The sequence below is a fragment of the Acipenser ruthenus genome, chromosome 10, assembly GCF_902713425.1.
Source record: "Acipenser ruthenus chromosome 10, fAciRut3.2 maternal haplotype, whole genome shotgun sequence".
NCBI classification, from domain to species: Eukaryota; Metazoa; Chordata; class Actinopteri; order Acipenseriformes; family Acipenseridae; genus Acipenser; species Acipenser ruthenus.
This window is the reverse complement of record NC_081198.1, coordinates 36,899,035-36,921,984: the sequence shown is the minus strand read 5'-3', so window position 1 is coordinate 36,921,984 and position 22,950 is coordinate 36,899,035. Positions and strand designations below refer to the sequence as shown.

Genomic DNA, 22,950 nt, shown 5'->3' with positions numbered 1-22,950 from the left:
TCCTTTAACTTAACTGTGTTAGTTGTTGCATAACAACATTGAAATATATACGCAAATATACACCAACCGCAAAATGTCAAATCAAGTAGAAAATATTCAAATTTATTTAATGCGTTTAAGGCTGCCGGTATCGTGAATAAAAACCTCAAACTCAAATTTGCAGTCATGTTCTTGCTTCACAGGAAACATTAACTCATAATAATGTGCTTGGTGGTGGAGAGACCTGTTTGAACCATTTTAGAATGGAAATAAATTCATTTACTATTGGTGTCGATTATTCCATTATTCTTATTGAGCTCGTCACAGCAAGCATGTGCTGACACGCAGGTGCGGGTCAGTGGGGTTTATTGGCATAATGTGTCATTCATTTGAAAAATAACCTTGAATCTGTGCAGAATGATGTGCTATTTGCCAGTTCTACCCACAATGTCTCTTTTATATACCTCAAGTTTCATTTACAATGCAACATACTGTATTGGCATTTTTTTTTATAAACAAACACTGTTGCCATGATTATTCCAGTTACTTAATTAGTCATGAATCTGTGTTCAAGTACTTGGTATTCCAAAAAGGCTGGAAAGCAAAACATTTTAAACAAAGCCATCGTGTCCATTCACATTCATTTGCAATTGATCCACCACTTTTTGGAGAGCAGAAATCAGCACAAACCTTTCTCATTGACCTTCACCAGGGTGTCCTCACCTGCTCGCTGTGGAGAGCTCAATCGGAATACATTATTGGTAATCAAATTTTTGCTTTATGAGGCTCTACTGTAAAGCTCTGCCGCTTTCATAGCTATACTGGATTAAATGCAAATAATGGCAATGCACTGGAAAAAATGTAAAAAACATTCCTATAACACATGTGGAAGTTTTGTGAATGGGGCCGCTGGGTTTGTTTACTGAGGGAACATGAGGAAAATGTGTAAAAGATGAGGCCTTTCAGCTCCTCCAGCGGTTAACCAGAGATGAGAGGAGGGGGACCACACTACCTATTGAATACAGGATAACAGAACAGCAACTCATGGATTTATTCACACAGTTAACATTCATCCTCTTTTTGGTAAAGCAACATACAGTGGTAATGGTGGGAAGTCCCTTTTGCTTACACATAACAACAATGTTATTATGTGTCATGGGTGACAAAAGCGTGTGTAGATTATTATTTAATTTGTATTATTATTATTATGATGATGATATTTTGAGTGTTTTATTTAATTAAACTTTTGCTTTTCTTCTCACAATTTGTTTATTTGAATTGATTTGTTATTTTGACCACGATTTATGTACTGTGTGTGTTTTATTGTAATTCACTATTTGATTGTGTTTTCTATACACTGCTACTGGATGTTCCTCAGACCAACTGCCATTTTAAATTAATTTTAAGACGCGAACGATTTGTTGATTCAATTACAGGTGCAAACAATGTTTAATTGGCCACTCGCTATAAAGTCCAGGGCAGGGGTCACAAGAGGAGTTCAAGTGAAGTTCGAGATTGGGATTGAGATTGAGATTGAGATTGAGATTGAGATTGAGATTGACATTGGGATTGAGATTGAGATTGAGATTGAGATTGAGATTGAGACTGAGATTAAGATCGGGGCACTGCAGGACGCAGCATACAACCGTGAGAAACGAGAGATTCGGGTTGCCATCGGAAGCTGCATATGGATGAGAGCGAGGTGGGGGAAGCTGTAGCCGAGCAGAACAAACAAAAGAGAATGCGAGGAAGCGGAAGCGGCCTGAGACGGAAGATTTTCAGATGAGACAGAGAAGCACTGTGCACTTTACTGGATGAAGAGATACCGAGAATCGTGGAGTGGGATGTTGCTATACTATAGCTGCTAAAACAATACCTAAGTGTTTTTGATGCATTGCTATACTAATTAGCTGTTAAAACAAAACCTAAGTGCTTTCAATTCATTGCTGTATTGTTGCTGATAGATACATACTTTGGTGCTATTGATGTTTATTGGTTAAATAAGATAAGCACTTTCAACTTGTAGGCTACTTTCAAATTGCTAGGTCTTCAACTTGCACTTTGACTACTTGCTGCTTCTATATACGTGTTGCTACCGATTCATTTTTTATGAGCAAATTAGGATGGGATATTTATTCTATTTTAATTATAGCGATAGTTTTTTTAGTAATTGAAATTACTTGTTGTTTTTAACTTATTTGTAATCTATGTGAATAGAGGGGAGGCTGTTTTTTGTTTAGAATATAGTACACATAGATATAACAGGTATAAACTAACTGAGAGAAATTATTGCATTATTTAGAAAGTAAATGCACTGTTCTTGCTGTTTAAGGCGCTGGGAGTGCATTATCTAAAGGCTTTGAATCTGAGGTGGAGGCCCAGCTCTGACAGAACACTGACTGAATCCCCCCGCCCCCCTCCCCCATTGAACCCAATTCAGTCTGCGGGAGAGACCATTGGTCGGGCTGCCTGCTGGGGAAATAAGATTAAGAGGGCTCGGACCTGGTGGTGGAGGGGCGCCCCCTGCTGCGGAAAGGGTAATTGATTATACCAAATTTGGGTGGCAGGAGACTGGAACCATGTCCTTCACCGGAGATCCAGCTAGGGCAAGTGCAATATCTAGCTGTGATTTGTTTTCTATGTTTAATTGTTGTCTTTTTATATTTATTCTCCAACATATGGATTACTGTTTTTATTGAACCTATTCTGCTAAAATAAAAAAAAAACTGATTGTATTTATCGTTGTCCTCTGGTGGAGGGCTGGTTGTTGTTCCCCTCTGTTGATGCCTTGAACATGTGTGCTATAATAGGAGTAAAATATAATTTAATAGAATTCCTTGTTTTCTTTACACACAAAGTGGTGTAGTCTGGCTATATTCTTTTATATGGGGTATTTGAAGTAAGTTATCCCACACCCTCGCCAGTGACCAGTGGCGGAGGAAGAGAAAGATGGGCCCCGGTGCAAGTCCTTATTGTGGGCCCCGACCTTTGTGTAATACTTTTATAAACATAAAACATGCCAAATCAGGTTTTCAGTATTATTTTATTCTCACAGTGTTAGCGTGTATAGAACAGTATATGACGACATGTAAAAGCTTTTCTGCTCACCTACGTGAATTGCATTTTCTGTGCATCTTTACTTCTAGTACTACACTTTTTAATCAAAAGCTAGCAAGTTTAATCACCAGTCCCTTCAGGATTCACAGAAATTCTCTCACAAAAAAAATTATTTTTTTTTTCAATCAGAAATACAGACATGTTAATTTGCTTTAGTTTATTTTGGTACCCTGCAGCACCCGTTAACAGCTTTCGCCTAAACTACAGGATGAATCGTGCACACAGAATACACCATCCTCCATGCAAAGACAGTTAAAAGGGAAGAAAAAAAAGTTCGGAAGCTAATTTTAACTCAACCATTTTTTTGAAAACATAATTAAGAGTGTAGCAGTCCCTGATGAAACAAGGGAGAATAAAAAATATAATTACTGGCACTGGTAGCTACAATGATATGACTATGAAGGTAACATCTGGAAATATAAATGTGAAGGATATTATAACGTAAGTTTTTTTTTTCCAAACTTGCGGACTCTTCTAGGGCCCTCTGAGTGCGTGGGCCCCTGTGCAGTTGTCCTGGCTGCACCCTGTGCTATTCCTCTGCCACTGCAGGTGACATATGCATAGTTACAATGTACTTAATATGGAAGTCTTTTTTGCACGATATATGTACGTACACAATTAGATCACAAAATAGTTTGGGTAAAGTGGTTAGGGGTAGGAGGTTAGGGTTATATGTCTGTGTGGTCCAGAAACGGGCTTGTAACCAGAAGGTCCCCGTGTCAAATCCCAGCTCAGCCACTGACTCATTGTGTGACCCTGAGCAAGTCACTTAACCTCCTTGTGCTCCGTCTTTTGGGTGAGATGTTGTTGTACGTGACTCTGCAGCTGATGCATAGTTCACACACCCTAGTCTTGTATCTTGTAAAGCGCTTTGTGATGGTGGTCCACTATGAAAGGCGCTATATAAAAATAAAGATTATTATTATTATATCATGCAAACATCTTTGCACATGAATACATTTTAACTATGCATAATAACATTGTAATTATGTGTAACTACTGTTTAAATACACAGTAATTAGAGACACTTAATGTAAAGTATTACCTCACTATAATGGCGGTGAGCGAGGGAATAATTCTTACTAGCAAGTAGCTTTATTAATCGTATTGTTTGCGTTAGTCCAGGATATGGAACTATTTCAAATACAACACTATAGATAAACTGCTGCATTCTGGGAGGCAGTGATTTTAATACGTAGGTAAGAATTAATTTAAAGCCTTGCATGGATAATACTACTTTTATATCAAAGTGTAATGTAGCTTTAGAAGAAGAGGATGCAATCCGGCCTTTTTTATTTTTAAACATGATTGTTTTTTGTTGTTTCTTTATTGTCTATAAACAGGAAGGCTGTTTTACATCATCCCATTCTAGTGTGTTAAACCACATCCTGATATAAGCAGCTTTTTTGTTGTTGTTGTATGGTTTAACTAAAGAGTTACTGTTTGAAAGTGAAGTATTTTGGCAGAGTAGTGTTTTCTGCTGGCTACTTTATGTAATGTCTTACTTGTTTAATATCTTAGTGTAAGTATTCTTTACAATTCTCTCTAGTTCTTTCTGCTTTACTCCCTGCTATCTAAATACAACGCTTTCTAAACACACCAGAAAAGAAAAGAAAAAAGTCCTAACGCAGGGTTGTTTCAAACACTGAGTTGTGCAAATCTAACTTCTGCCCCTTCACAACATTGGTCGCAGCGAGAAATTAATAATCGCTATTCAAAATCACACAAATTACAGCTACACACCCATAGACGGGATGCGGGGCCAAAATGCGTGAGGCACTCTCAATAATTTTAGTACGGCAAGTTTTTGTTCATAATCAGCAACCTTCCAAATATGTAACATTTTTCAATTGCCATTTACCAATTAAAAAAAAAAAAAATCACCTTCTTACGCATATAACATAAAATACGTCATTTTTCTAAGACCATCACTTCAGAAATGTAATAATTTCTTGTAAAACGTGCTGCTTCTTATCAGCTATAGGCTAAATATTCACATCTTATCTTCTTCCAACTAAAAAGCTCATGTGAGAAGTATGGCATGTGGTTGTGGTTACATAACCCAGTACAGGAAGAAATTAGATCACGATAATGAACACAGCCTCGTGTTTTCCGTTTTATAGTAATCGTAAATTAATCACTTTCTTTGAATATCTGTCACTGTTTCTGCGTATTTTGTGATTCTCGTGATGCCTAAAAGTAGAGGCAATTTCCAGCCCAATTCAGTAGTTTTAACAGGTCACTGCTGCCCCCCGCAGGACAACCTTGTACATGCGACACTAAAGAGGGTCCTTCTTGAAGCATGTCAAATTAAGGTATGGGATTGTTTAACCCCCCCAGCCCCCCCAAAAACGCTTTTGCTAAATTGTATTCAAATGTGTTCTAAAGCTTTGCTTCCTCATGCAGAATATTTCAAATCCTTCCTTGAATACAACAGTACCCTCCCACCCTTTCTCTCCCAATAAGCATTTTAATTTGGGTTGTTTTCGTTGACTGCTAATCAATAATCTTTTTTTTTTTAGCATGTTCGTTATTTTAATTTTTGAAGGTAAAACTGAAAGAGGAAATGACATTAAACATGAGACATCTTTGAAATGGAAGACATATACCTACCCCATGCACAAAAAAACAAAGCATGACATCAGGCATTATAAGTTGAAATTATCTACTAAATTGTAAATCTGAAGAAGTATGTGGCTTAACTTATTTTTAAATGATAAATATACTATATCAATCCTGTTGTAAAACTGAATATTAAACTTGGAAAACATGCAACATAAATGCATCTATTTCATTTACAGACAATAGATTGTATAAGAAATAAAAGAACAGAGTCCTTTTTTTCAAATCATTTTAATTTAGCTTTTATACTAGGGTTTCACTTTTTATAGGCCATATTACAGAAAATGAAATACTAATAATATGACCAAATGAAAAGTAAAGAAAAAGCATATTTTATCTTCATTTACTTTAATTACTTAAAGGTTAATATATACAATATGTATTTACATGTGAAGGCACATACTTATTTTTAAAATGTTGTATTCAAAAGTTTTTCCTTTGTCTTGCTTGTCATATTTTGCCCCATGCTTTCTGTGTGTAAAACGTTAAAACTCTTGAACCTTAGGTGTGCCCGAGTTGCGCATCCGGTAAAGGTGTGGAGTGTAGGATGTGCCCTATAGCCTGGATGTTGCCGGTTCGTGGACGATAGTTCCCAGGGGACGGCGCACAATTGGCTCAGCGCCAGGGTGTCCTCGGCTCACCGCTCACCAGTGACCCCTGTAGTCTAACCAGCCTGTAAGCTGCCCAGAGCTGCGTTGTCCTCCAACGCTGTAGCTCTGAGGTGGCTGCATGGTGGGCCTGCAGTGTGTAACAGAAGCGGTCGGCTGACGGCACACGCTTCGGAGGACAGCGTGTGTTCGTCTTCGTCCTCCCGAGTCAGTGCAAGGGTGGTAGCGGTAAGCTGAGACTAAAAATAATTGGCTATTCCAAATTGGGGAGAAAATAATAAAAACAATTGGCGACTACTAAATTAACAAAAAAAAAAAAAAACCCAAAAACACCTCTTGAACCTGAAAAACTGAAGTGTCCCATTAATCATTATATAGCCTTAAAAAACAGATGCTGTTAGCTTACCAATCTGTTTACATTCAGTAGTTCAGGATCAAGCTTCCCCCCTATTTGAAGCTTTCTGGCCCACTCTGTTGCTTTATGAATAAAGGGGTAGGGATGTCACATTTAAGCGATGTTGCTGAAATGTACTCATAACAATATACATGAACATTTTATATATATATAACCGTATTGGGGCACTGCACTTTTAATTATAATGTAGGGTTTAAAGTTTGAGATACAGAACATTATCATACATTTTACTTTTTGTCTCATTATATATATATATATATATATATATAATATTTATATATATATAGGTTTAAACAATTACAATACAACAAGATATTCAAATCATCCTTTGCCTACATTGTAACATGGCCTTTCATCTTCTCCACAAACCTGTTAGATAGAAGGTAAATGATCCAAAATATAAAAAAGTTCAGTCATAATGTCAGAATGATACCCAGGCCTTGCCCATACCTTGATGTTACCACCCCTTTTTCAGGACCGACCAATGACAGCCCTTAGACCCGCTGACATTTATATCAGTGTCTGGCATTTCTGCAAAGTAGTCATAAAGCTGTAGCATGTTGCTGTTCGTTTCTGTTAAGCAGCAATATGGGTTTCATTCTGCTGTGAAGGAAGAGTTGCCTTTATGTAAAGAAGTTTTCTCAGTATCTTCCATTTCTGCTTGGGTGGAGTACTCCCTGCTGCTTGTTGTTTTTGAGTCCTCTCGGTTTCATATTCATATAGTCATTTTGGATGAGCTTGTTTTGTCGTATTTTGTACTGAAAAGAAAAGGCATAAGATAACTGTAATTGTCATGTCGAATATATTTAAAGAGTAGGTAGCTTATAAACCTACTTTTCTGTTCTGTACCACATCATGGATTGTGATTGCTGTGTTACCTGTTTGACAATGTGGGCAATAATCTTTACACTGTCACTAAGGTCGCCATTTGGAATAGAGCTTAGAAACAGACTTTAAATTTCTGTGTAAAAAGTTGTCAGGATGTTAACAATGAAAAGAAAAATCAGAGGTACATTATTTAAACAGTTGTAGCAACACATGAAGACGTGTAACGCTATATTTTTTGGAACCCCACTACTGTGTTTTCACCCATGTTCAGGATCTGCTCTTCATTGTAGTTTCCTGCATAAATATTTGAAAATGTGGAACCCCATAAAAAAAAAAAACTGTATCTAAAACATTTGTTTATTTCAGTGTATATTCATAGGAGGAGTCTCCAACAGGCTGGTAAAAGGAAGACAATTCAGATTTTGATTAGTTAAGGAACCAGTAAAGTCATATTTGTACATGTCCTAAAGCTAACCTGTCTTTAGACCCAGGAGATTTCACAATAAACTCACGCCTTACACTGTGGCCACACACAATGAATCTGGTGGCCACAAACCACAGCACTGGTTTAAAGGAGGCTTACTCATAACCAAACTGACCTTTGCAATCTGTAACACAACCGTTTCTTCTTCAGCCTGCAGGGCTGGATCACATTTTAATTCTAACACCTAACAGGTGAAACAGAGAGTTTCCTGTTATTCTTCCCTGCTGCCATCTCAAGAGACGAGGCCTCTCATTTGAACCACAAAGATTTATTCATGTTTAATTATTACTATGAAGTCCTAGCCTATTGATAAGTATGTCATGGCCTCATGAACCTCAGACCAAGCCATGCTCTCATATGCTTCTTACCAGGTTTGTGACAGCATAGATCCTAGTGGTGCAAAATGATAATGCCTTCAACAGTTTGTATCGCCAAAACATTTTCACTTTGCCTTTCGAATGACTAACTGGAATTGTCCTATGTGAAGTCCAATATGCAGCATTTCACATTTGTTTCATGCAAAACTTTTAGTTTCATCTAATATTGATCAATAGAGATGATCTAATTTAACAGGAGAGAATCTAATATCTTTTTTTCCATTGTGTTTCAGATGCAATACTAGTTCACCTGGAAGTTATATATTTCTAACTATAAAAAAGTGCTTTCTACCTTCTGAAGCTTACTTAGATTCAATTTATCCCACCCTTCCTACTCTCCCCACTGATGCAAAATGATAATGAAATCCAGGTCTGACTTATCCTGGTGGGGTTTGTATTGATTAAATTGACTCCTACGCAGCCTTGCTACCTGAAGGAAAAGCATGATAATAACCTATGGCACATATTTTACAATACATGTACAGGTCATTTAAGAATAAAAACAAATACTCACACAAGTGATGTAAAGTAACAAGGAGACGATCACACCATATAGAGTGAGAACTGTAATTACTGCATTCAGAATCCAAAATCGGGAGTCTGAAGTAGGTGAACGTGGGGTCTCTGTAATAAATCAAACAATTACTGTTTTTAAATGTCCATACCTGTTGGGTTGCTATATTGTTTGTTTTCTTTAAACATTACTATTCTTTATCATATGACACTTCTTATTAACCTATACAAGCTATTAAAAAGATATGTTTATATTATTAAATGTCATAACATGAAATCTATCCTCTTTAATCATATGAAAGTGTTCCAAAGCGTATCTGTCTTTCATATTTCAATGGCCAGCACCTGGCATCTCGAATGCAACCCAGGTAAGTGGAGTTTAACCCATTTCAGGGGATAATTTGAATCAAAAGAATATTTGATGTCCTCTCTGAAGCTTTATAAAAATAAATGTGTGATCATTTTCGAGGAGGATAATGGCCACTTTCTGACTTTGTGATCTAAACAGCTATCCTCCACTTCATGCTAGGGGGTTATGGGTGCCAAATGTAAGGTCTGTTTTAGCAAAACAAAAATGCAAACACATTTAAAAGGAAAAAAAAGGAAATATAGTTTTAGCTTGTTTAACATTTTTACAAGAAACAGTAATAGGTGCTTTTTTTTTTTTTTTTTTAAATATCAGGCCTACAAATGCTAAATATAAAACAATATGAATTCTTCAAAACTGTGTTATATTTTGTGCGAATTAAATATTATGCTTTTTATTTTTTTGATAAGTCTGTGTTAAGGTGCTTTGACTTTAAGTTGGGCGCTGTTCTTTATTTCTAGTTGCCTGCCATAGACTTGTAATGTAGGCTAGAACAGCCATTGTCTTTATACAGTACTGTATAAGTAAGCACCAGCACCATCTAGTGCACAGCAGTGTATTGGCAGTAAACAAAGTAGCAGATCACTGGCTATAACATAAAATACACTTTACTGTTCTAACCTATTACATATATACATATCAACCGGTATTGTTTATTGATACATCCTCCGCCCCAAACCCATGACATCTAAAAAAGCATATTATTGTACATCATTATCCACATAACATAAATACAATTCTGATCAGTATTGTTTCTCTAATTCTGGAAACAATCACTAACTATTATGGTAGCTCGTTGAGGCCATTGGGGGGGGGGGGGGGGAAGATCTTGTGATCTCGACATAATGAAGGTTTTTTTTTGTTTTTTTTTTTACTCGGTGGCCTTAATGAGCCATTGTTAACTATATTGTCACTCTCTGATAACTTTGCAGCTACATGGGATAACAAAATAACATCATCATCTTTGAATTTCCTTAAGCTGTATACATACCTGCGGTAATATCTGCTGCAATCAGCAGTAATTAGACCACATAATGCAAAATGTCATGCTTCAGGGAAATGTTTTAGCGCGAAGTGAAAGTACAGTTAAGAACAAAAAGGTCTAACCAATAGAATGTTAGCTGCAGAAGCTGGAAAGAAGTGATCACCCTAGCAACCAGTACCAGCACTCAGACGAATAAACAAGGCCTGCAGCTTCCTGGTACCCGATAAGTACCTTTTCTATCTTGGGATACAGAACTTTAAATCTATAGCATATATATATATATATATATATAGCTCAAAGAGCCAGCTACCCTAACGTTTTTATATATATATATATATATATATATATATATATATATATATATAACGTATATAATGCTAATGCTCATGTAATGTCCAAATTCTAACGACAGTTTTACTTAAGAATAACTTACCTGTACTGTTATTTTTCGTTTGAAATATTATCAAGGTTCCATTTCCTTTTGGATTGCGAAAAGGAGGTGGATACATTATATTGAGCTGACAATAGTACATGTCACTGTCCTTTTCTTGTAGGTTTGAGAATTTGAAGATGACTCTATCCGCATTGACCATTCCCTCGCAGTGTTTGAAACCAACACTTGAATTAAAAACAGTGCCATTTTCTATTTGCCTCACAGATACAGGCGCGCAGAACGGATCTGGACCTTTCAATACCTCCAGCGTAACATGCTTATGCTTTCGGTCTAAAGCATATCGACATTCCAGAGCCGCCTCAGCATGTTCTGTTGCTACAATGAACTTGGGCTGGATAATTTCTGTGAATTAAAATAGAAATACATTCTATATTTGATTGAACAACAGACAGCAATTCAGAAAAATCCTGATCAGACATTCATTCCCACTTAATGCATATATAGCTTTAATAACAATTTAGCTTTCAGTTCCTTGTGACATTTGTCATTATTATTATTATTATTATTATTATTATTATTATTAGTAGTAGTAGTAGTAGTAGTAGTAGTAGTATAGGTATTAAATATATAGGAAAATGATCGACAAGACCAAAATATAGACAAAGGGGACATGCAGACAGCTTTTACAGTGCAACGAAATGTCAAAAGCATACTGTACTTTGCACCTTAGGTAATAGCAGTAATACAGTAACTATCCACCCACAGACACAGTTGGCTACTATTTTTTTCAGCTGAAGGTTGATATGATAAGCGCATACACTATATATTTTTTTCTTTTATCACAAGTTTAATTGTAAAGCATCAATGTATACATATATCCATGTAGTAAACCCAACAAATATAAAACAAGTGAATGACAAAGGCGCCTTCAATAAACAGACATTTGTCTTAAGCACAAATGTACACCTTTTTGTGAATGGTAAAATATGATTTATTTGTGTGTGTGAAATGAAAACTCACTAATTTCACTTTTAATAATTAGCTATAATGTTTTGGCTTCTGCCTTCTTGAGATAGCATGGTAGAAATAGCCAGCTAAACTGATGTTTAAGTTTGACAGTTACACAGTGACTTACAGATGAATGTTCTAATTAACATTAAATATATAATAATATATATTATTTATTTCTTAGCAGACGCCCTTATCCAGGGCGACTTACAATTGTTACAAGTTATCACAATATTTTTACATACAATTTCCCATTTATACAGTTGGGTTTTTACTGGAGCAATCTAGGTAAAGTACCTTGCTCAAGGGTACAGCAGCAGTGTCCCCACCTGGGATTGAACCCACGACCCTCCGGTCAAGAGTCCAGAGCCCTAATCACTACTCCACACTACTGACCTATATATATACACTGTATATATAATCCTCAAAAACTCACCAACAAAAAAACAAAAAAAAAAAAACCTGCAGATGGAAGAAATACAGATTCGTTACTATAATTAGAATCGAAAGTCTTAAAAGGATTGCTTTGCTGTTCCGTCTCTTGGCTTCTTTGAAAAACTAAAAATATATATGGTAGTGAAATTGTTTTTTGTTATTGTGTTTTTGATGACCGTTTATAACCGAAAAAAGTTTCATTTCGACTCAGAGCAGGGATGTTTGCTCTTTGTTCCTCATTTACTCATGGCATGTAAACACTTTAAAATGCTTCAGAATCCTCCAGTATAACTCCCACCCTCTAAACCGGCCACCTTTTCTCAGATAATTCTATTGATTTCATAAGGTTATATTTTCAGTAATACTAAAAGCAACTAGGGGGTGCGTTTGATTAATCTATGCTCTTCTGGGACCATCACAGCAGGGTTTTTAAGAGCATTTTACAGCACCATGGGATCCCTGCATTGCATCCCTTATTTTTAGGGGTAATCCTGGGTTTCACTCCAGCTCGATTTCCCAGTTCTGTAAAATACTAAAAAAAAAATCCAGCTGTGGGTTATCATGGCAGGGCATATGTTTATCAAACCAGGCCCTAAGAAACTTAATTCTGTTTAGTATTACTTATATTTGATACTAAAAATCTTGAGTGGAGTGCACTGATACAGCCTGCATCTGAGTTTCTTTACAGTATGGGCATGTGTACTTTATTATCGGTGGCCACACTAGCAGCCTCATTGGTTCTACAATACTGCTGTGTGCTGCACACACAGAGGGCTGTTTCAATGATCTAAGCCAATGTAATTCCACATTCATTCTCTTATTATCACTAAATACAAAAAATACCCAGCATAGGGAAAAGAGGTCCACGATAGGCATCAGCATCAGATCCGACACTCTTTAGATCTTTAAACTAGCCTGTTTGTCTGCAAAATCTAGTATGATTATGAAGTAAAATAACACAAATTCCTTTTTCCATTGCCTTGCTAAACTTAAATTCTTTGTGTGCTAACAAAGGAAAAGGTTGCAAATAAATAAACAATGAATTGCATTCTAAAGCAGGACAGATACATTTAACAAAAGGAATGATCATTCTGAACGTTAAATAAAAAGCAAGTGATTAAAAACATCCGTTTATAAAAATCCATAACGGATCCATAATGCAGCTACATTAACTACACTGTAACCACAGTACCTACTATCAGAGAATAGTGCAATATTAATAAATGTTAACAAGAATTCAACTACATGTACCTGTCTTTAAGTGTATCCTAAATCTCTTTTACCAGCATAAGTTATTTTCCAAGACACATTTACGGGTAAAAACACACACTTATCTTTATACATTTTTAATTAAAAACAACTTTTTATACGTTCATATTAACATTTTGGGTTTCAAAAAACAAACAGATTACAAAACTTTTCTTTCAATGTGCAGCAGGATATACATCTCAGCATATGTCATGGCTCATTGTGGCTGTCAGACACATGTTATACATTAGCAATATAAACTGGTGCATAAGTAAGCTATTAAAAAGAATTTGAAAAAAAAAAAAATCAGATTTACCTTCTGACCAGACCATTCTTAGAAAGATATAATAGAAGATCACTGTACGCATTGTGACTGCAAGCAAAGGAAGTTTCTGCTTAGGTGTTTCTGATTGAAATGCAACTGAAGAAAGCACACTGCTCATATACAGAGGCAGCACGTGACTGGAAAGTAGGCTTCTTCTGTGAAGCTGTTGCAATACGCAAGACAGATATGCCTTGAACACACGATGGTGCGCCCTGTAGTTATTATAAAGCACAGATAAGAAAATAACCATTTGCAGTTAAGATTTGTTAAAATTGCATGTATTTTATCCCACGCAGAGGACAATGCAACCACACTGGAGAAATGACCAGCGCACAGCCCTAGTGGTCATTTTTATACAGGCCTCATTACACAAATTCCACCTTGCTCAGGCTTGCAGAGAGACAATCTCAAAGGTGCTGGTGACTTTATTGAACATACCAAATATCCATTGTAGATATTTAAATGAATATATAATAAGTATATTGTGTTCCTTTAACATTTTTTTTCACCTTTCTGTACAATAGGAATAAATTACAGAGTTAACCCTTTTAAAATGCTTGAAAGTATGAGCTCAAGCTTTTCAAATAGGGCTCTCTCACTTTGTTACCTTTGCTAAAAGAAAAGGGCATACTTAAATCCATTGTTTTCACATAACTGTGCATGCAAGTCTTGAGCAGGAAGTGATTCATTGGAAACTGTACCGCAGTCTTGTGGTTTTATAATAACAGGTCCTCTTTCTTACAAAGCTGTATTTGCAGGTGCATTGGGTAAGCAAAGATACATCACAGGGCAGCCCCTTGCTGCTATCTTATAACAAAACCTGACAAAGCCCCTCTGTAATATCACCTTACCAGATTTCCCTTGAGCTTTCTGGGATGACACCGTGACTAAAGATAAATCAGTGAAGTTCTCTTTGTTTTGTATTAACTTTTTAAAATGTGTATGGCATTTAGTACAACAGAGGGTGCATGTTAACCTGATTGATCTGATTCCATGGCTGGTTATGTGGCAGTGGAGGCCAGGTAGAGACAAGTGACGATAACATGTGAACATGTGATTATTACCCATGTGGGTAGTCAACCTGTGATGAACAGATATGTAAAGCATGGCATTATATATATATATTAGCTCAAAGAGCCAGCTGCCCAACGTTTCGATATGTTGTACATATCTTTCTCAAGGGAGCCTGTGTTTGAATCAAAACATTGGAGGTATTTATAGGTTTTTGATGGCATGACAACTACTTGTTTTTGTTTACATTCAAATCCATGATTTATTCTTACATGATGTGATGGTGTTCTATATATTGTGACATCATTTTTACTTCTATCTTTGAATCTGTATTAATTCTAATTAATACTACTTTATATAAACTTATATTTTTATTATATCATGCAATGCTGGCTCTGAGGATCAGTCTAGATTTGGCCTCCCCAGCGCATCAGCATGCACAACTTTTGAATGAATTTTGTTTATTTATTTAAATGTTATATATTTATTGAAGTTAATTAGTTCATTCTTTTCTGTTGAGTCCCGCTGGCATAATCGTGTTCAGTCTATTTATCCATTTACTTTCTTTTATTCTCATATATATACAGCTCTGGAAAAAATTAAGAGACCACTGCAAAATTATCAGTTTCTCTGGTTTTACTATTTATAGGTATGTGTTTGGGTAAAATGAACATTTTTGTTTTATTCTATAAACTACTGACAACATTTCTCCCAAATTCCAAATAAAAATATTGTCATTTAGAGCATTTATTTGCAGAAAATGACAACTGGTCAAAATAACAAAAAAGATGCAGTGTTGTCAGACCTCGAATAATGCAAAGAAAATAAGTTCATATTCATTTTTAAACAACACAATACTAATGTTTTAACTTAGGAAGAGTTCAGAAATCAAGTACAAGGTTGTCCTGGAAGAAAACTTGCTTCCTTCTGCTCTGACAATGTTCCCCAACTCTGAGGATTGGTTTTTCCAGCAGGACAATGCTCCATGCCACACAGCCAGGTCAATCAAGGTGTGGATGGAGGACGACCAGATCAAGACCCTGTCATGGCCAGCCCAATCTCCAGACCTGAACCCCATTGAAAACCTCTGGAATGTGATCAAGAGGAAGATGGATGGTCACAAGCCATCAAACAAAGCCGAGCTGCTTGAATTTTTGCGCCAGGAGTGGCATAAAGTCACCCAACATCAATGTGAAAGACTGGTGGAGAGCATGCCAAGACACATGAAAGCTGTGCTTGAAAATCAGGGTTATTCCACCAAATATTGATTTCTGAACTCTTCCTAAGTTAAAACATTAGTATTGTGTTGTTTAAAAATGAATATGAACTTATTTTCTTTGCATTATTCGAGGTCTGACAACACTGCATCTTTTTTGTTATTTTGACCAGTTGTCATTTTCTGCAAATAAATGCTCTAAATGACAATATTTTTATTTGGAATTTGGGAGAAATGTTGTCAGTAGTTTATAGAATAAAACAAAAATGTTCATTTTACCCAAACACATACCTATAAATAGTAAAACCAGAGAAACTGATAATTTTGCAGTGGTCTCTTAATTTTTTCCAGAGCTGTATATATATATATATATATATATATATATATATATATATATATATATATATAGATACACACACACACACACACACACACAGTAATAATATGAGTGGTTACATAGTAATTACATTTCGGAATTACTTTTGGAATTACTTAAGCTTTTTGTTTCTAAACCACTGTACCAGCATGTGTTTGTACAAGCAGTATCCATATATCATTGAAGGGGTCAGAATTTGTAACGGCAGTATACAAACTCTGACAGGAACATGAGGATAACAGGGCAAGGTTTTGACCAGCCAGTCTTGAGATACATTATAATTACTTTTAGTCTTCATCAAAATTGAAACTTGCTTAATCAGAAAGTGGTAACAAAAAACACTAATGTTTAAGGGGAAAAAGAAGGCTTCAGTTACATTGTAAATGAAAACTTGATATTCATTTTTCCATCAACCCATGACACAGACAACACTGAAATTCTCCTAAACCTTTTGACGCCCCTCACCAAAGATAGATATTCTTAAACCGTTCTCCAGAAATACTATTAGACCTTTACTTTATTGTAACTGAATACTTCACGCAAGTTGAAGACTATTTCATCTTCCTACATGCCGAGATATGTTAAATAGGTACACCACAGAGGACTGCTTGCTTACAGATAAACTATAGAGCGCCGCATTCATTCAAAACCAGACAATGAAAACTCAGATTTGGTGTATTCTTCAAAGACTTTTTACACTTCCATGTCAGTTAAGCAAGTTAATGGGCTCGGACATTCTGCATACAAATTCTGCAAATTTAAATCCCCACAGGGGAATTCTAAAAAATCTGCAAACAGAGTTGAGTTCATGGATTGTAATCGTGCTTGTATGTGGGTGGACTTCCTCGTTGATGGGAACAACTATCAAACTGCTTGTCTCAACATCTTTCCAAAGCCTGTGTTTATATTGCAATGCTTCTGCCTCTGGTGTAGATGTGAATATTCATATTAGAGTAACTACATACCATTTTTATTTTGTTAAAATGCATGTGTTTTTCATTGCAGCACAGACAGGGAAAGTGTGGAGTCACCCCAGGCACCCACATGTGTAACAGTTGATTATGGAGTGTACAAATAAGTCAATAAAATAAATAAAGCCATATAGAAAAATATGTGTTTGCACAGTTCTGTGAATATACATTGTTTGTCATTACTCTAAAAGATTAGCAGTTTGGTACTTTGAACTGTATGCATGAAACACATAGACAACAGGAAGAGCAATCATTATTAACTGAGATGATATGGCAAACTAAATGGCACAAGGTTTAATTGAGATCTCTTTATCAAGACCCCCTGAATGTATTTTAGTACATTTTGTAAAATAAAGATATTGGTAAAGCATCTAACAAGAAAGATTGATGTGTAATAATTATGACTTATCCCTGCTTTCCCTGTACTCAGGCAAGCAGAATGTTCCACTTGCTGTTTTCTATACCAGGTCTGGATGTCAATGAAGGTGTGCTCTTTCACTATAGTGAGTCGATGAGACTTTTTCCCCCACTTTAAAATAGCACCTTAATTTAGCAATATTTAAAGAAACCCCCATCTTCTTATTGAAATGTCTGAAGGACTGTTATTGGCAAGGGCTGATGGATGAGTAAGACTCTCCAAGTCAGACCTTGCAGCCAGCTGACTTTCACAGGAGACAGTTAGTCACTTCATATGTTTATCCTACAAATCTGTTAAAAGCTACATAACAGATGTCTTGTGGTTTAAAGGCCCAGCTGTCAGTTTTTACACCAATGTTTTTATAAAAAAAAATTGTTTTAAAACAGTGAAACTTGGAAGCCTGCATCTTTTGTTACTGGTTTTATTTTTGTTTCACAAAAATGGTGAGAATTGGAAAAAAGACCTTAGTAAATCGTGCCCTAAGTCTCATGTACTGTTGTTTTAGAACAGCTACTGCAATACCTATAGTATGTGAAACATTACAGTAAATTTAAAGGCATATTCTTTTCAGAGGGCTATGTCTATTTATTTTTTGGTTCAGATAAATTTGAGTCTTTTGGGGTCAATTCAATGGATCTAAACAGTGGTGAATCTAAATACTGCCACATTGTAGTAATGTACCAATGTTATGATAATCAAACTGCTAACAATGATTGTGTATTACTGTACTGTTAAGGGATTTAAAGGAGGGTGTTTTTTCGATTCATCTACGTTTATATCAATTCAATACATTCCAGTATCTGATGCGAAACAGAGGCAGGCTCCTCACAGTTTTATTATTCTGTACATATAGGTTTTCACACTTCCTGTTGTTTAAACAGCGTCTATTGTTTCTGTTTATTTCCATTTCACAGGTTTGATACCTGCTGTAAAATTTATAGTAAACAACCTGTTTTGCAAAACAGTTTGTATTTCTGCATTGGATGTGGGACAGTAGCTGGAAGCTAGTCCATATTTAGTAAAATCTAAGACTGTAAGTGTAAATGAATAATCACAAGAAGTAATTACACCATATAATAGCTTGAGAGTGTTAAAGATATATACTCCAAGAGTATTCAGAGGAAAGAGTGATCAGTGTATGCATAGAAGCATTGTAGATGTGTTCAGTTTGTGTGTAGAGCACTCCTGGTGCTTGGTATTTTTCAGTGGACAAATCAATAACCTGCCATTTTGGAAAAATGCAATAATTAATGAAAAATGATAATCTCTATATTGGAGCAACAGAACCCCAAACTGCTCAGAATTATATTTGAAGCCACTTCATCTTCAAGATCTTTATACATAGGCCAAGATGCAATTATAGGTACTCTACATGTATATTAATGCACAGCTTTTCATTCGAAGAGCAACACTATAAGGCGGCTTTAAAAGCTATTCTTATTAAAGGAAGTAAAAGATGTGTCCTAAAACACCCCACACCTTAACTTAGTTCTTCTACATTTCTTATTTCCAGGTTACGTTTTCTTTGTTAGTTAAAAACCTCCTGGTGTCACATCTGGCAGCCTCACCTGGCTTGTCAAAAAAGCGGAGCTAAAAATAACATTGTAAGCCAAGTTTTCAACGTCAAAGCGTGTGGTAGAAAATGTATATTTTGGTGCTGCGGTTTGTGGCACCAGTTGAATACATTCCATTACCCTTGCATCCTCTCCTGAACCTCAGTGAGGTACATTACCAGCTGCACCCCACTGCCCCTGCTCGTCACATTTACCCTTTGGAATTAGGGTTCACAATTATACAGTATTAATCTGTATTCTGTATTTCAACACAGTTTCCAATCAGGAAAAGGTGAGTGGGCGGGCCTGAAATGTCACAAGAGGTGAAAAACAGTACAACAAAGGCAAGATAATGTAGATATCAAGAAGGGCTGTATCATTCAGAGCACAGTACCTTATAGTGGGAGGGAAATGCCAGCTAGCACAGCCTTTACCAGAACTTACTTCTCTTTGCATGTACTTGGACAGCATGTGATGTGTACTAACACAGACAGGCTTAAGCTACATTTTAGAGAACTATGATAGTCACTACAAAAGTCACTGTCATAAGCCTCTGCCATTTGCTACTTTACAGAACTATGACAGTCACTATGAAAGTCAGTGATATAAACCTCTGCTACGATTGTAAATACAAAATGAGATCTATCAGTAACATGAAAACGTATTTATTTAATATTAAATAAGCAGTTCTATAATAATATTTAAAAATGTCAGTGTAACATACAGACATACTTCCACTGTATCCCTGTCGACACAGGCTGCTTTTCCCATAATACAACTATGCATTTTTTCATGCTTTACACTCAAACCATTGTTTACCCCACTTATCTGCAATTTACTTTGCTTACTCTTTACATGCTTTGGAAGTTAAACCCAGCATTTTGTGGAAAAAAAATATTTTATCTCAATTTCCACCAATTTCTAGCAATTTTCATAAAAGCTGGTGTGTATTGATGGTAGGAGTTTTGAAATATCACTTCCTGAAAGCTAGACATTCTATCTGAAAGAATTATAGTTTGATAGTGCCCTGCAATGCTGCTTCCTCATTGGTGGATAAAAGTTCTGAGATTTCCAATGTTCTTTTATAAAGGTAAAAATGTTATTCTTCTGTTCTTTAATTTATTATCTGCCACAATAGTTTAAAAACAGGGACCTTTTTACCTTTCTTAATGTATCATGATTTTCCTTCCTCCAGTGCCATAGTCTATGGTCACGATTTCTAAAATTAAAGTAGTATGGCATATGTAACTTAAAAAATAAATGCAGTGGCATTGGAAGTAAATGGAGAAATGTAATATTCACAATAGCTTATTTATAATTTGGTTATGTCCCCATATATAAAGGACATGTTTTAAACTAACAAAGTATACATAATTGATCAAAAAAATAGCAAAAAAAAAAAAAACATAGTAGACCTTGCAAATATTATATTACTCAGTTACCACATAAAATGAATACACTGTTAGCTTTTTCTAGGGCCTACTGGCCATTTGATACCTTGTGATTACACAGAAGTTACTATGTGGTAGTAATTGTCTACCACTGTGACACCTATCTTGTCTTGAGCTATGTTTCACTTTTACCCCTTAAAAAAACCCTGTGACAGCTGTTCACAGTAGCCCCCCTGTAAAGATCAATCTGAAGCTGCTATTGTGGCCTCTACCTGACTGAACTTTTAAAGGTACTGGGGGCTGACTGCTGGTCGTTTGCCAAAAGATTATTGGAGCCTTGCTTTTCTATGGTAAAAGAAAAAAGCTCAAAAAGATGCCTTATGCTGTGCAGTGAAAAACAATAGAAAATACCACAGAAACCACTTCCGGCAGAATGTAGCACGGCACCGGAGCCTGCACCTACACAGCATTTTTTTTTATCTGACTTGCCTCTGTTTACGCATTTCTACAAAGAGAAATGTACTGTAAGACTATATAATCATTTTGTGCTTTTACGGTTTTAACTGAGCAAGTCTTGTCATTGTAACTTGTGTATTGGACAAAAAACTAATTCAAATTGTACTCATAGTATTGACGAATAAATAAATAAACACATAAATAAATAAGCAGGTATAAAGCAGGGAGATAGAGGGAAATGAAAAATGTGGGCACAAGTAAATAGTAACAACATACTGGTACCCAAGAAAGAGGAAATAAATAGCTGAAGAAACTAAACAGAGAAAAACAAGACGACAAAACACCCAGATAAAGTGCGATCATAACAAGCAGGGTAAGAGGCAATAGCAAGGTCCTCTCTGTGTTTCTTATCAGTCTGTAACTTCAGGAGACAGGACACTGAGAAGGGGTTGGTTATCAGCTTGAAACAGATTCTGCCCTGCATGAAGTCTTATGTTTACATTTCATCACATTAGGGACTGATCAATAAAGCAGAGAGTTTCCCAATTGTGACAGGGTGAAGTAATTAAAAAAGGTCTCCTTCCTTTAATGTTTTGTTCCCTGTGTTTAGCAATGCGCTTGGGTGGGCTAATTGCTTCCTCAGTTGTTTGCAATAAAAATCAAATAGCATGTCTGTGTTACACTGAAGCGGACAAACACACTTCCAAACATCTCTTGCATTTGCTTCATGCAACACATTGCCCATTTGTATACAGTCATAATAATATATTGCTAGCCAGTCATCCATACTGCAATGCTCATAACATGGATTGCATCTTACTGAGGGGAGCTCAATAAATATGATTGGAAAAATAAAAGATCAGAAAAAGCATTTATACTTGTGAGTTCCTAGAATACTGAAGATGTGTGACCTCAAAGAGCACACAAACTAACAAACAAACTTATCAAAGAAGTGCTAGTACAAAGCAGTAAATATAATTCAATATTGACTCTGCCTTGTATATTCACATTTGTTTCATGCAACTTTCAACTTTAATTGAATTCTAATTATTAACTGATTAATAAAGAAGTAGTATCAAGGTGCAGCAGTCACAAAGTGTCCCCTTTCCCATATTTGTTTGATCCCTATCCAACTTCCTCGATGTTACAGGAAAGGGACATTTTTGACTGCCGCACCCTGACATCCTAGTGAGTCACAAATAATACATTGGACTTCATGTCTAAATTACCTTTACCTGTAGCAGAACTTTGTTTTAATGCTTATTGATACGTATGTTCTAATGTATTTGTTTGTTTGTGGGATTGCACAAATAAACAGTCCGACTAGAGTCCTTATTCACAAAACATTTAACACTGTGCTTAGTTAAAACATGTTATTTTCATTTTTTTAACTAGCTCTGTATCATTCATAGTTTGAATTTCTCTTCACTTCAAGTCTTTTTGTATTTGTGACACAGAACAGCTGCCCTCATTAAGATGCAGTGTGTGTTCTGAGCATCTGAGTATTGACTTGCAATCACTGTATCATTAATCCTGTGCACTAACGGGCAATGCCATGCATGCAGCAAAAGCACAAGATGTTTAGAAGGGTTTCTGTGTGTCTCAATATACAGGTAGTGGACAAAAAAATGGAAACACCAATGTAAAGTCACTTAATAGGGCGTCGGGTCACTATGCTATCCCGCTCTGTGGTGTTCTCGGTGGACCGTTTTTGATGAAACTGGCTGCTCGCGCCCCAGGTTGAAATTTGCAATCAATTGTTCTGCAGTTGCTTGCCTGTTTTGCCTTGCACTTCGAATTAATACATGGATATCACGATCCTGGCGTATGCGCTTCCACCCACTGTTGCCCTT

The 22,950-nt window shown here is 36.1% G+C and overlaps 1 protein-coding gene across 1 annotated transcript; it reads right to left on the bottom strand.

Moving 5' to 3' along the window:
* Positions 1-5,964: 5,964 nt before the first annotated feature.
* LOC117406124 (T-cell-specific surface glycoprotein CD28-like) lies at positions 5,965-13,786 on the bottom strand. Its single transcript, XM_034009959.3, has 4 exons — positions 13,697-13,786; positions 10,729-11,091; positions 8,945-9,054; positions 5,965-7,499 (listed from the first exon to the last, which is right to left on the bottom strand). Exons 1-4 carry the CDS (start codon positions 13,746-13,748, stop codon positions 7,383-7,385), a joined length of 642 nt encoding a protein of 213 aa, XP_033865850.1. The 5' UTR covers positions 13,749-13,786; the 3' UTR covers positions 5,965-7,382.
* Between the last annotated feature and the right edge of the window lie 9,164 nt (positions 13,787-22,950).